General features: G+C 37.8%; 1 protein-coding gene across 2 annotated transcripts; it reads right to left on the bottom strand.

Moving 5' to 3' along the window:
* Positions 1 to 649: 649 nt before the first annotated feature.
* On the bottom strand, positions 650 to 14,725 carry gclc (glutamate-cysteine ligase, catalytic subunit). 2 transcript variants are annotated; one of them, XR_013785402.1, is made up of 17 exons: positions 14,262 to 14,725; positions 13,038 to 13,150; positions 10,776 to 10,958; positions 9,636 to 9,749; positions 8,244 to 8,302; positions 6,779 to 6,915; positions 6,581 to 6,655; positions 6,031 to 6,147; positions 4,281 to 4,419; positions 3,962 to 4,074; positions 3,749 to 3,841; positions 2,940 to 3,044; positions 2,667 to 2,748; positions 2,417 to 2,529; positions 2,175 to 2,295; positions 1,587 to 1,893; positions 889 to 1,338 (listed from the first exon to the last, which is right to left on the bottom strand). XR_013785402.1 is itself a non-coding variant. In XM_079439565.1 (16 exons), exons 1-16 carry the CDS (start codon positions 14,409 to 14,411, stop codon positions 1,712 to 1,714), a joined length of 1,896 nt encoding a protein of 631 aa, XP_079295691.1. In that variant the 5' UTR covers positions 14,412 to 14,725; the 3' UTR covers positions 650 to 1,711. The 2 variants fall into 2 exon arrangements, 1 of the variants encoding a protein (XP_079295691.1); XM_079439565.1 differs by having other exon boundaries at positions 650 to 1,893.
* Between the last annotated feature and the right edge of the window lie 806 nt (positions 14,726 to 15,531).

Genomic DNA, 15,531 nt, shown 5'->3' with positions numbered 1-15,531 from the left:
TTGCAGATTCTTTATGATGAAGCGTGATACAAAGCCCCATTATTTTGCATCATGTGCCAACCACTGAATCACATTTGCAAGTTTTATCCCTTATTAGAAACAACCTACAACAGTCGATACACACAACTAACCCCCCTGGCATGATTAGATGAGGACGACTGGAAACATTATTAAAAGCCCTAACAGTATAGCCTTCATTTTCAGCGCTTCCATAAAACATTTTTGTAGTATTCTTTACACCAATAACTGCATTAGATATATTTTGCTGACATGTGCTTGATGCACATCTTTCATTGATGAACAACTGGAATTAGATGAACTGCAAAAATCCCTATATTTATAGAGGTATTTTTTGTAATGCCATTTTTATTAAAAGTAGGCTTACGTCATTGTCAAATTCCAAAATCTATATTTATAAGCTTTTCCAAAATTTCTAATAATATATATAAAAAATAGAATAAGAACAGGTAGAATAAGAATAAGTTACCAATCAAAAGAAATCAATATTAACAAAAGCTTCCCATACAAAAGTGGCACAAAACAACACAAAAGTGGCATGTAGGTAAATTTACAGAAATATACCCCAGCAACATAATGCTCCAAGGTCACATATGATCTAAAAACCTTATTTAATCTTAAAAAAAATCATCTAAAATCTTTTATTATTCATGGCCTAAGCATGTTAAAATTGCATTTCAAGCCATTATAAACAATACAAGTGTTATCTGCTTAATGAAAATGAGGTCAAATTAATAAGTGTAATAATAGATCGGAAAACTATTTTCACCAAGCACATTCAGTCCTCTGACCAATAAAATAAAGCAAACAAAAGCATTCTGTCAGACATGCCAGGGGCATGTGCTTGTGTAACAGCTTTCATTGCCTGATGCTGATTAAATGATTTATTGAATTGAATTTTAAAGTACAAACATTTCACACAAACAGCATATAAAGGATTGTTTCCACAAGACTGCAATGAACCCTAAAGAAATTACAGCAGTCTGTTTCACTCAATCTGAATATGTACAGAAGTCACTTTATTTGAAGCCATATACATGTTAAAGCTAACAAACTATAGCTTAGTCCAATTTATCTTTCCAATATTTTAATTAAAAAAGATATTCAGCACCCTCTAGTGGTGGAGCAGCTAAGCAAAGCTTAACAAAACTAAGAAACTTCAGATGGTATAAATTCAGCTGTCCTTCAAACACTAAAATAATGAAACAACACACTGCACACCACTACGTCTTCAACTTTTGCCCCCCCCCTCCCATTTCAATTCCTACATCAGTTCAGTCAGTGCTGCATACAGGCTTGAAATGCCAAAGGAATAAGAATCTGCAAAGCAAGTCAACAGTTTCATCCATCATAAAAAAAAAAGTACACTTGTTAATGCCTGATGAAGTACAGTATTTACAGTTCAACAATGAAAATTACAATTTAGTGTTTGTTACATTTACATGATCTCTCGCAAACTCAAGCCGACGTGAAATATGTACACAGAGTACAATTACATCATGGATCTGTTTAAGCTATTAAAATAATGTGCGAATAATAAAAATCTGCTATTTACAAATTCAACAAACCTTTGGCTGACCTCAGCAATCAACACATGCCATTTTAAATATTTTCTTAAAGCGTTTAATTTCTGAACTGCTGTCATCTTTCGTTCTCATGCAAAGGAGTGCTTGGCTTTTGTGTGGAGCGGGCTTTATTTTCCTCTGCTAACGGGGTCTCCGATAAGTTCTGGACACTTCTCTTCCCCCCGTGCGATTCTGTCACACTTGTGCAGCAGGTCGTAGTTTATTTTGTCTGTAATGACGCTGTCCTGCTTGTACTGAGGATGTTTAGCGACAAACTCCCTCATCCACTTAGCCATCGTCATCAGCTCACCTGAGAACACCACGGTAGTGAAAACAAACATGACAAGAAATATCAATAACACAATCCAAAATGAGTGAACTAGTTTGCCTGCAGTATGTCAAAAACACATTTGAAGAACCGCATTTCATAAAATAGATTTGCATGTGTACATTTAAATGAAATGAAAACTGATATTATCAGCAAAAAATAAACCACAAAATTGTAAGAAGGTAATAAATTGTATTGATTGCAGAATGCTTAAAGAACAAACGCAGCACTGCCACTGTAAATAACCTAAACCTGTTACGTACCAGAAGCACGCTTCTTAATGAGTTTAAGGTAGTTGAGAATAGTGCAGCGCGTGTCCACATCCACCTCCATGTTCTCAAGGTAGCTGTTCAACATCGGTATCAAGCCGTGAAATACCCCTTCCTTAAAATAAATATATATATATATAAAAAAAATAAAACACACCAAGTATATCGTTCAACTCGCATGAGCTTATTGTTGAAGCTATACAGAACGTGCAGCTAAAGAGCAGAGAAGCACACACCTTCCCATTGATGATGGTGTCAATACTCATCAGTGTGAACTCTTCACCGTCACTAGCTTCACTCTCCACTCCATTCTGAGCGGTGGAGGGCGGATCTAACACTGGATTGCAGCCTTAAAACCATAAAAAAATAAATACATTTGAAACCAGCATGCAGTGTTAAAGATGGCCACAACATTTTAGTTGTGCCTTTATACAAATGTGTCACAGCTCATTGTTGAGATCAATGATAATGACCTATTTAACAAACCTTTAAAGACGTCCTTCCGGAAATAAAACATGCCTTCCTGCACCGCATTTCGCTTCTGGGCTACTTTCATATTTTCATCAACCTAAAACAACACAGTTGCATGCAGTGCTTTAATGAACAGAAACACAAATGTCTTGCACACATGTATCAATTATTGGTGGTTGCCTTCGTTTTAAGAATGTCCAGTTTTTTGCCATTTAATATCAATGTTGGTTTTTTTTAGCCGTGTAACCAAGAGTTAAAATACTTCAAAACACACACAGAGTAACCAACCTTTGACAATGGAATGAGGAAATCCAATTTATACGATAAGATCACACGGGTGAGGAGTACGATAAACACGACATAAGCTGAATTTTCAAAATCGGTCAGTTGAACCTGTAAAGAAAAAACAAAAACACACACAAAAGACATGAGAAACATGAAGCACAAGTCAAAGGATGCATATATGGGACTCTGGACCACAAACCAGTCAAAAGGGGCAATTTTGTGGACAATATTTGGCAGATACACAATTATTTGAAAATCTGGAATCTGAGGGTGCAAAAAAAAAATAAAAATCTAAATATTGAGAAAATCTCCTTTAAAGTTGTTCAAATGAAGTTCTTAGCAATGCATATTATTAATCAAAAATTAAGTTTTGATATATTTACAGTAGGAAATTTACAAAATCTCTTCATGGAACATGATCTTTACTTAATATCCTAATGATTTTTAGCATAAAAGAAAAATTGATAATTTTGACCCATACAATGTATTTTTGGCTATTGATACAAATATACCTGTGCTACTGATGGCTGCTTTTGTACTCCAGGGTCACATATGAAAATCATATTAAACCTGTCCAGATGTCCACATTTAGTCCACGTTGTATTTTATAATTACGCGAGTTACATTATACTAGATCAAACTGATATTATACGGGGGTGTGTGTGTATTCTGTAAGTTTGGCGTGTTGTGTTTGAATAAACTGTAGGTGGCGAGTACTGACATTTGCTTTGCTAAGCACACAGCCAGTCAAGCCGTGTCTGCTTGCATCATTTGGCACACAGACAGCGGGCAGATGGCTGTTTGTTTAATACCTCCATTGGACGGAACTCGACTCTCCATCCGATGTCAGAGTTTGGAGGGGGGGGCTTGAACCTCATTGTCTGCCAGTTGGTTGACTGAATATTCTGCAACACGCATGCAATTTAAACCAAAGTGAGTGAAAACTGGTCTAATATTGACTTTTTTTTTTTTTTTTTGCAGCTGATCAATTTACTAGAGCAATAAAAATCAGATGTTAACTTTACCTCAAAGTGGTCCGATTCGTTCTCATCATCCAAATGAATCTTCTCCTGGAAGAGCGACAGCGGGTCACGGATGAAGAGATGCGCAATGTGCTGCGCCAGCAGTTTATCAATGCCTGCAACAGAGCAGTACAGCGCGCTTGAATATACTGCACACGGAGCTTCAATGATTCTCACACCCTGTCTAAACCGGATGAGCGCGCCGTGTCGCATCAAAAGCAAACAGAACCCATTAGAAGCAACGATGTATGACAGTCTACAGACAGTTTTGACGTGTCCAGTGCACACAGCCTCAAGCCGCTGTCAGTGCGTGTTTCTTTACCTGCATCTAGGAGCTGTTTGTTGATATCTTCATCTATGGTCAGCTCAATGTCATTGAATTTCTCACCACAGCAGGAGAGGTAGCTGTCAATCGAATCATACCGTGATTTATGGATCTGGAATTTGTTGTTTTTCAGTGGCTGCAGACAGAAACAACACAAAATCCTTCATTTTTAACCATGTCTATGAAAGAGCAATCAGAAGCACACAAGGACATGGGTCTAAAACTAGTGATATCCAAACATCCGCTGATTCATCAGCTTGGCCGACAGATTTTGTCATTTGACAGTAAAACTTTGTACTTACTCAATTTGTGCACAATATTTATAATGTAATTGTTTGTGATGAGGTTTTTTTTCTTCCTTTTACACATTTAAATAACATACTTTATGTGAGACCTGTGCTGGCAAAATGAGTCACAATGAGCAAATTTTAAAAAATTAGTTTTTTTTATTTTTATTCTCAATTAAATAGAAAATTGATATACGAGTTGTTGGAATCGGACAAAAAATTACTGAGCTACATAAAGAATAAAAAATAAAATAAAAAAAAATCACCTAGCAACATGGCATCTTTTCCTCCAATTCTTTTCTTAATGATACTACATATTAATAAAATCACAATATAGCTTTTTTTATCATTATTGCTATAAATAAGAACAGATGCAAAGAAACAAGTGTATACTGTATATTTTTTTTATTTTACATCTAAACAAATGCATTAAGAAAAACATAACCAAATGTAAAAATCACTTAAGTGTGTTCGTTATAAATAAATAGATTATTAAAAATGCAAGAGCAGTTCAATCAAGAGCAGCGATCTTTTCTTTTCTTGTTAGATTAACGCCAATGAGACAGACAGCCTATATATGAAGACCTGTACGGCACGGATCTAATCTAATACACATCAGATGTTTTTCCCAAAAGTTTCTCAAACGTTCACTTAAGACATACCAGATTATGTTTGCATGAATACTTAAATACTGTAATTCTGTGTATATATTTTGGGATCACGTGCTTTATGCGGGCGCTTCGGATGAGAGTCAGTGCAAGCAGCAAGCGGAGAAAACATACTCCTCTCAGAAAATGTACAAATATACTTCTAGATGTTTAATTATTATTTGGAGCACTGGGATCACGAGACAAGGGTTTAATGGACTCCTTTTTGTGAAAACCTCATTTTTTCACATTTTTGAAACGTGTAGCTCAATTTGCCCCGTGCACAATCTGACTCATTTCGCCAGCACAGGTCACACATGAAGTGTGGTGGTATAAAAGAAAAGACATTTCTCAAAAGCATCAATTAGATGGGATTAGTTTTCTTTTTAAAATGATTAACAGAGGCTGTTTGTTACTCCATGTATGATTCACACAAGTCTGACGTCTGTAATCATTACCGAATTGGGAGGGTCTATTATTTGGATGTGGGCGTTACAGAACATCATGCAGCCTATAATTATAAAATCATTTATATAATTATTAGAAGGAATTGGGATAAAAGACTGCATCATGTTTTCCATAATTTGCTCCTTACATTGCACAAGGAACCCAGCCTAGGTCAATTTCTTTAGGTCTTGACTCCTATTAACTTATGAATGGGGTCTATGACTTTTTTTGTTGGTTTGTGTGCAGGTTATGTCGTAACATTTGGCTCTTCAGCCAGTGGAAACAGGCCAGATCTGAGCAACGGCTCCAGCACCAGCCAAAGCACCATTTTAGTAGAAAAATGGGAAGACGGGATCCCGTTCTCACCTCCAGGCCCCGCTCCTCTCGGGTTCTGTCGTCCACAGACGCAGAGATCACACCCCAGCGGCAGTCAATGTCTGACACGTAGCCCCGATAGAACGGAGAGGCAGCGCTGAGAGCCATCTGCACAAACAGAAACAGCAGTAAAGACAACTTCTGAGTGCATTTCTGGAAACATCTACAAGCATCTTAAAAGGCTGTACAACCGCTAACCACACAGGACTGTGAAATAGATGAGGCTGGGTTACATATTACTTCATGTGTGGTAAAGACGGTCAATGTTCAACTAAAGGTCAAAGAAGACACCCTTTAAAAGCTAGAAGTTTGGGATCTTAAATTTGACTCTTCATTTTCTTGAATGCGGTAGTGTACCACACATCTCCCTCTTACAAGCAATCACATCATGCATAAAAGCACCTGCAGCGACCTTTTCCCCACATTTATATACAATTTATTTAACAGAATAAATATACAGTGCTTAAATGTCATTTGTTCTGTGAAGCAAATTTTACTTTGTTTTTGGACCCTTTTCACATGGTCAGCCGTGTTTTCTTACCACGATGGGACAGAAAGTGGCCAGCTGGTCGTAAAGGTAGCGCGCCTCATTGATGCTGCAGGCCTGGAAGGTCACCTGCAATGGCAGCGGTGGACAACATCGATCTAATGTCAACCAGCGTCACTGGACTTAAATATCCTCAATGCAAATCAGTGAGAGGCAACAATGCTTTGAAATGCCTTTGAACAATGGTTTTACCTGCAGGCAACAGTTTCCCATGCCAAAGCCCATGGCGTCCATGTAGATGTGATCAGGCAGGGCTGCCCGGGCAGCTTCTCCATCATCCTCCAGGAACGCCTCCACGAAAGGAGACGGGGTGCTTTTATCTTTAAAAACTGTTAAGGACATGCAAGCCAAAAGAGAAGCAATTGAAAACATGCAGAAATATAATAACCACCTTGATTTTGTGTTTAATAAATCACATCCACCACAAATTTGACGCGTGCTACCGAGCAATAAAAGCACTTTCTTCCACATAAAACTTTCTCCTAACTCACTGCAATATGAACAGCGGCGTTCTCCATGTCATTTGATTTTGCATTTACGGCATATCACCGGGCAGCATCACTCACTGTGAAATCTCATTTGTCCAAAAACCTGTTCTTCAGGAACTGAAAACATTGATAACAACAGCAACAAGCAAGTTGAGGCAAGTCACCTTTATTAATGTAGTGTAATGTAGTATACAATACAGATTGTGTCAAAGCTGCTTCACTCTAACAAGAAAATAACAATCAATATGGAAACTCCACTATGAAGACAGTTCAGATTCTGCTGTAAAGCAGCTCTAAAAAACAACAAATGTCATTATTTGGCTCAAGTCAGTTCAGTGTTGAATCCATTCAGAGAGGGCTCCACAATGAATCATATTTTAATTGTGAACATGATCTCATTGATCTAGTAAGGTCCCTTCTAGTTAATTATCCTGAAGCAGTCTCATTTTACTTTGGTATTAAATTGTGAACATGATCTCATTGATCTAGTAAGGTCCCTTCTAGTTAATTATCCTGAAGCAGTCTCATTTTACTTTGGTATTATCTTGCATTGATAAGTCTCCACAAGCTTTAATGGCTGTGGTTGCCAGATTTTCCCCAAGAAGAGGTTTTTTTCCCACATTAACCAATATATTTTCTGTCCAGTGGTTTACTTAATCTTCCCAACCTGGCAACCATGTGCAAAAAAAAAGAAAGAAAAAAAAGACCTGGCTAGAGTAATGGCTGCCGAAACTTCTGCTTTGTCATTAAAAGAAATGCATTTTAAAAATATATTTCACAATATCAGTGTTTTAGTGCATTTAGTGCAAATAAGAGCAGCTACGGTGAGCATAAAAGACATCTTAATGATTCCAATTTTTGACCGCTAGTGTAACTTGCACATTAAACATCACATACTAATTTAACTTTCATCACATTACACAAAAGGTTTATATTTAGAATCTCGTCGTGTTGCACATGTAGAGTTACTGGACTGTATGCGGAGGAAAATCTCCAGTGTATCCACTGGGTAGTGCTCAAGTTTCTGGGTCTTCATAATATAATCTCATTCACTCGCATTAGGCGTAGATCAAATGAAACCACATACACTCAGTTAACTTTATTTCCAGAGAAAGACTGACTTTCAACAACAGAAACAGAAGTCAATCATTTATAACAACAACACTTACTTGGTACATTTATCACCACCTTCTCGCCCCTCCGGTGGCGTATGTTTCTGGTCAGAGTGCTGTAATACATCAACAAACAAGATCTGTTAGTGATGCATTACCTAAAGGATCCATACCTTATTCAGTTGCAATAACCATGCATTAACCCTTGTGCATCAATAAAAAAAAAAAAGTTACACAGGTCCATAGAGGACAAAAATGTCCATGTCAAAAAATGGTCATAAAAATTTGAAGCTTCGGAGCACAGACTTAAGTTTGGTCTCATTTAAAAGAAGTCCCATGGCAGATTATTAAGTTTAAAGGGAGTTTAAGTTTAAAAAGTGAAACCAAAAAAAGTGTGTTATACTGGTTTAAGTTTAAGAAAATTATTTATGAACAATATTTTATATAAAATATTTAATGAAACACGTTGAACTCTAAACCTGCAAGAAAATCAAAGCCATAAATTTGAGGTTGATATCTCAAAAAATTAGTTTTCAGTAAGATTTTGTTTGGGCGCAGCACCAAATTTTCCCCACAGGTGAGTTTTTCGCTCTGAAATATTACAAGCACACACGCTATTTTTTTATGACACACATACAAACCACACTCTGACCTCTACACCAACACACTCACACAATTATAACTGCATTATTAATCCAATTGGCTCTATAATATGCAGAAGCAGAAAACAGAAATAAAAGAGTATTTGCTTTATAGACCAAACATGAAAAAAGGGCACATCCAGTAAAAAAAAAAAAAAATAAAAAATTACAAAATTACATTTTGAAGCCTTGGAATGAAAGCCTATTAACAAAAACTACATCATCAGTTAAACAGCCCTGCGTTTAAAAACAGCAGTTTCAATTGGGAAATTTTTGTCCAAAAGGCGCTGAGGGGAACTATTTTTTTGTACCTAGTGCAAAATAAATTTATTAAAAGGAAATGAGGGTGGAATATTAAAATTGCAATAAAAATACACACCTGAGTCAAAATTGATGCAGTTAGCATAAACACAGGCACAATTATAAAACCAAAAAACAGAACTAAAAAAGGACAAAAATGTCCACAAGTTTGCACAACGGTTAAACATTTGTCAAATTTTTGTACAATTCATGTCTGCAGCACAAACAGTGCAGGTTTGCAGATATCCTTCACTTACTGAGTGACCGTAACAGACCCAGCAACAACTCTTCAGATGAGCAGCACTTTGGAAAACGCTCTTGGCTACTGGTATGTGAACAATCATTGTCTGTTGAACTGGCCTCCCCGTAATCCCCTTGTAATGCCTCGGAGCTCTAGCTTACGCAAACAACTTCACACTGTTCTGCGTTGCACGTCACTTCAAACACTTTCAGCTGCAACGTGTCATCCTGACATGAAATCAGAGGCATGGGACACATGATCTCTCACCTGAATCTAGGGTGTCCGTTGATGGCCTCGTCAGGGAAGAAGAGCGATTTGGACACCCCTTTTTCAACAGGTGTGGGTTTGTATTCTGGCTGAGTGAAGCCCGGGCAGCCTAACCTAAAACACACAAAGCACAAACAGAAAAATATAACCACACACCACAATTCAGAAATGCACACATTTGCATATTACACTGCAACTCTACAAATGATTTAATAGCATGGAAAGACAAATATAAGGCTGCATCTTTTATCAGGGTCAATAAAGTGTTTGGGGTAAAGGGTGAATGTTATCTACACACATGACACACCTAAATCACTCAAACAGCCAGGAGTCTTGTGCTTAGAAGCAAACGTTTCAACTTTTTTTTTTGTAACAATATGTATGCAATACAAAGACTGCTAAAGCTGTAATGGTTCTTATAATTGAAACAAAAGCCAAATCAGTCTAGGACTAAAAATAGTGTGCATAAGACTCCTAGTTTAAAATCTTTGGCATGTTGAGTTAAATTAACTCTAATGGCACAGTGTCACTTGACCAACCGAATCTGGCCAAAACAAACTTCATTTGGAGGAGCTCATTTCAGCTTGTTTAAAAGGTTAAAAAAACTAGATTTAAAACAATAAGAGACTTGCTTTCTGCCAGGATGAACTGTGCAAAAACGGAAATATCTGCAGTATTTTCTAACTTTCTCATAAAGATTTAATGCAAGTTATGCACTGACTGACAAACAGCACACGGCGCCTGAAAGGGCAAACCACATTGAACTATATGCATAGGAGTTTGTTTGAAGCACATATAAAGTATTCATGTTTTTGGTAACTTGGGTCATGCACTTTTCCCGCAGCAGCTCACTCTGTGTCCTCCACTATCTTTCTGATGTGTTTTGCCCACAGAAACGCATCATTCCCTACTGCAAAGTGACTAGTGGATGTTTTTGGAAAATTAAACACTTTATTAAAGTGAAAAAACGTCACCCACTAAGAAAATATCATCAGGAAAAACTTCACGTCAAGAAAATTGTTACAATATGGTCTGTGTCCAATGCAATGTGCACAAGACATTTGGCAATGCTTGCGCAACTTCAGGTGGATATGGATATTACTATTGGATTACAGCCAAGGATGGATGATATAAAACTACCTGGGGAATGATGTAACCGTGAGGAGAGTCTCGTTCTTATTAAGCACAGATGCCGCTTCTCTCCTCCGCTTTCCCATGTTGTCTTCCACCGTGTTAAACTCGGACATGGTCCCTCCATACGGCTGCCCGGGGGTCCCTTCGATCATGTAGCTGCCGTACTCCGGCCTCCACAGAGTTGGGTGGCTGCAAATGAGCAAGGTTGACAATCAACTAGTAAGAAAACTCAAACAAAAAGGCACTACAAAGCAAGAGATCAATATTTTGTCTCTTCATCCAAAAGGCACTCGTATCTTGGACACTGTCAACTTTTTTGAAACTAATGGTCAAGGGACATGAGGTTTTTTTTGTTTTTTAATAACCGATAATAAATCGTGAACAGTGTAGTCAATGACCACTTAGGTGAATAAAATTAAAACAAAGAGAAACCTTGTTTTAAAAATATGTATATATATGTATGGGTCAAAATTATAAAATTTATCTTTTATGCCAAAAATAATTAGGATATTAAGTAAAGATCATGTTCCATGAAGATATTTTGTACATTTCCTACCGTAAATATATAAAAACTGAATTTTTGTTTAGTAATACGCATTGAAAAGAACTTAATTTGGACAAATTTAAAAGGCAATTTTCTCAATATTTAGATTTTATTTTTTTTCCAAATAATATCTCAGTCAAATATTGTTCTATCCTAACAAACCATACATCAATGGAAAGCTGATTTATTTAGATTTCAAATGTATCAAACCTCAATTTAAAAAAAATGACCCGTATGACTGGTTTCGTGGTCCAGGGTAACAAATTTGGAAATGCCACAAGGGATATAGATTCTGAAATCAAAAAGGCACCTTAAAATGAAAAAATATCAAGTCCAGCCAATGTATCAGTCTACTGCTGATGCAATAGTTTTAATAGGTGGCATGATCTCAGATTGTCCATGTGGGGTTGAAAGTGCTTTGTTGGGACGGGGCGCTTCGCTCTTCAGTACGTGCAGGAATGCCACGGCGCTCTCATTTCCCATCACATGATGCCATACCCCCTGAGCTACAGCAGCTATACAGTAGCACTTGGCCTCAGATGAGCTTGTGCAAACAGGTTCAGAAAAATAAAAAGGCCATTCCTTCCTCCTAATTAATATATATATATATATATATATATATATATATATATATATATATATATATATATATATATATATATATATATATATATATATATATATAAAACTTGAAATCAAGCTTATGCTGTTCAAACCAACTGCTTCAATAGACTCTTATGAGACTAGGGCTGGGCGATAAAACGATAACGATATGTATCGCGATAGACACGTGAACGATATGTATCGCGATAGACACGTGAACGATATCAATAAAAGTGTTTGATAAAACGTTCGATATTTTTTATTCTTCGTCGGAAGAAAACAAAGGCTGCGAAGCAAGTTTGGTTGCATTAACAAAGGCACTCGCTCTCTGGTAACCTAGCAACGTAGGGAGTGACACGCTAACAGCCAATCATGTAGCAGTATCATGTTTGGTTGCGCCATATCGTTGTCTCGTGTCTAAGTGCGCACGCGCAGCTGAGAGTGCACGTCTGCAGCCAGACCTGGCTGGTCTGCTGGATTCCTCTTCATAAGCAGAAAATGAGTGCCGCAGCGAGCGAGGAAATTGTAAATAAAAGAGAAAGTCAGCTCCCAGTATGGCAGTTTTTTGGATATTATAAGTCTGACCGTAGTCAGACCAAATGTCGTCTGCAAATTATGCAAGACCGTCGTCCCCGCCAAGACTGGTAATACCACGAACTTGATGTACCACCTTAAAAAAAATATCAATAATTATCGATATCGACCGATATGAAACACTGATATCGTGATACAGTTTTCAGCCATATCGCCCAGCCCTATACGAGACCGTCATTTAAAAATACAAGTACAGGTGCAAAAGATACAATCGAGATAGTTGACTGATTAGATATGCATAAAAGAGGGATTGGCTGAAGTTAAAGTGTACAAAAGGACAAACCAGCTATGTTAAGGTCACCCAGTTTTCAAATGAATCAACAATGGGTGCAATAAAAGGCCAGAAGTTTTTTTAATTATTCTTATTTTAACACCTTTACAGCTAAACCTGCTATTTGACCCTGTAGCAAAACTCTGAATATGCTGCCAAAACATGCATATTCTTATGGATAGATCTGACCTGGTTTTAAACATTTCAACCAATTTGTTTGTGACATGCAATAAATCCCACTAGAATGGTTACTCACTTGCGGTTGATCTTTTCACCCTTTTCCTGAAGGGTCTCCAAAACATCCTTCCCGTTCAGAACTAGGCGGACTTTTTCATTTTTGTCATCCATTTCCACCAACATGTACTCCACCTGCAAGATGTTTCAGACACGTTTTACAACAGTTGGTCACGTTACTAACAAGGCCACATGTGAAAGTAAGCACTGTTTCTTTCACTGAGGTATTATGCATATTATGTGTGAGTGGATTTGAATTGCAAACGCAACGATGACAAAGCACAACATTATTTTTCTCCAAACATTCATACGTACTCGTTATGAAAGGAAAACTGCAGCGAGACATTTCTAGACAGATGCCATTCCATTCTCTTGGCCTTTTATATCCACCAATGCAGAACAAAAGAGTCACCTAAAGCAACAGCATTCCAGCAGCTTTTATCATAAACCCATTGACGTCTTCTGTATGAACAAAGGTAATGAAATGAAAAGCCATTTCAAAAGGAGGTTTAGAAACGGACAAGCCTGTTGATCCTACATGAACTGCAAGTTTGTGCATGAAAACACTTTTAGGCGCCTTTGTTTGAAATGTTTAGTTTAGCACATGTTAAGACCAGTTAAAAAAACAAAAAAAGAGCAAGAGCTCACTAAAAGATGATTAACCGCCCACCCATCCAATGGAAATGGGATTTTGCAATTGTCATAAAATCTGTGAACTAAAGATAAAAAAAAAAAAAACCCACTGTGGGCAGATCTTTGCATGCCTGGGCTGCATTATATATACTGTTACTGTAATCAGTGGAAAGTTTGGACACACCCACTCATACCTTATTACTGTGATTTTCCACATTTGAGAATAATTAACAAAAATCAACTCAATTTATATTTTTTTAAATGGTATAATATGGAGTGAAATCAAATCAATATCCAAGTTAAATAATTTGAGCTTCAGCTGTGCAGTGTCTCAGACGACAACATCCTGGGGTCAGTTTTAAACATCACTGAAGGAGGTCAAATGCAGACTGCTTATCGAAAGTTAACAGCCAGATCGAAACGAGGTGAAGTTTTAGCTGGGTCAATAAAAGCATGCATAACACAAAGCGAGCTGAACCGCGCGCGCACCTGCTCACAAGCAGCATCACATGTGGTCCTTAACATCATTGCACGCTGCCTCTAAACACGCAAGCACGTGTTTCTCCATCGCGTGCCGTTATACCGTGCATTTATGAAGATGAAAGAGCCTCACCTCGTCTCCCCATTTCAGCACATCCTTCTGTCGATCTTTGACCTTGTTGTAGATGTTGAGGAACTGCAGGATGCCGTGCTTTCTAACGTGGTCAGCATGTTTCTTGGTCTCTTCCCAGTTGAGCGGTGATCCTTGTGACAGTAAGCCCATAGCACAAACCTACGATCCCTCGCTTATTGTTACGGACTCGGACTTCTCCACCGCGACCTCGCTTCACTCGCAACACTAAACGACAATTGAACGCTCGCGCGCGCGCTAGGCCTTATATGATTCGTTTTTAAACGCGGATGCAGTCGCTTTTCGCTTCCTAGCGGTTCCGAGTCGAGCACGGGCTGCGGTCGCTCACCTCCTCGACTGTAACAGAGTAAAACCGTGTCGAATTACGAGCAGCTGATATTTGATCGCAGCGCGCGAGCTGTGTCAATCCCTTCCTCGCGCTCGCGCACAGACACTTTACGTGAACTGGGAGCACGTGACCGTGTGGAGGCGGTGACGTCACGTGGTGACTCAACAGTCCCGCGCTGTTGTTGTGTGGCGAAGGTAACGGAGCTGCTGTGGACGCGCTTTTGTAATCATGACGATGCGAAATGAAGCGCTTTTCTTCAGCGATTGGGTTTTATTAAACTATTTTTTTTCTTCTTATATGAAGGTCACATTCATATGTTGCTGTCGATGTCGTTGTTGATGTGTTTTTTTATCGAAGTTTGACAAAACAGTGTATTCGTGGGACAATACTATTTAATTAGTATGAATTGTTTTATTAAATTATTTTGGATATGCTATTCAACAAGACATTTATGTTAGGGTTCGAGGCAACACCAAAAACAGCAAGTAGGACGTTCCCTAATGTTTATTTTCAGTGTGTGTATCTACAGATGTGGTCATAATTATTGGCACCCCTGGTAAATATGATCAAAGAAGGCTGTGGAAATTAATATCCATTGTTAATCCTTTTGATCTTTTATTAAAAGAATTCACAAAAATCTAACCTTTCATTGGATAATAAGAATTTAAAATGGGAGGAAATATCATTATGAAATAAATGTTTTTCTCTAATACACATTGGCCACAATTAACGGCACCCTTTTATTCAATACTTTTTGAAACCTCTATTTGTCAGTTTAACAGCTCTAAATGTTCTCCTATAATGCCTGATGAGGTTAGAGAACACCTGACAAGAGATCAGAGACCATTCCTCCATCCAGAATCACTCCAGACCCTTTAGATTCACAGCTTCTTCTCTTCAGTTCACCTCACTCATTTTCTACAG

This window comes from Barbus barbus (genome assembly GCF_936440315.1).
Source record: "Barbus barbus genome assembly, chromosome: 18".
Classification (NCBI taxonomy): Eukaryota; Metazoa; Chordata; class Actinopteri; order Cypriniformes; family Cyprinidae; genus Barbus; species Barbus barbus.
Note: the sequence above shows the minus strand (reverse complement) of the source record. Positions and strands in the feature narration are given on the sequence as shown.

Excerpts from the sequence above, each read along its gene's own strand:
- gclc (XM_079439565.1), bottom strand. The coding sequence starts at position 14,411 with ATGGGCTTACTGTCACAAGGATCACCGCTCAACTGGGAAGAGACCAAG. Across the intron at positions 13,151-14,261 it reads TGCTGAAATGGGGAGACGAG|GTGGAGTACATGTTGGTGGA; the intron begins GTGAGGCTCTTT and ends AACATCTTGCAG. Across the intron at positions 4,075-4,280 it reads CAAACAGCTCCTAGATGCAG|GCATTGATAAACTGCTGGCG; the intron begins GTAAAGAAACAC and ends GCTCTGTTGCAG.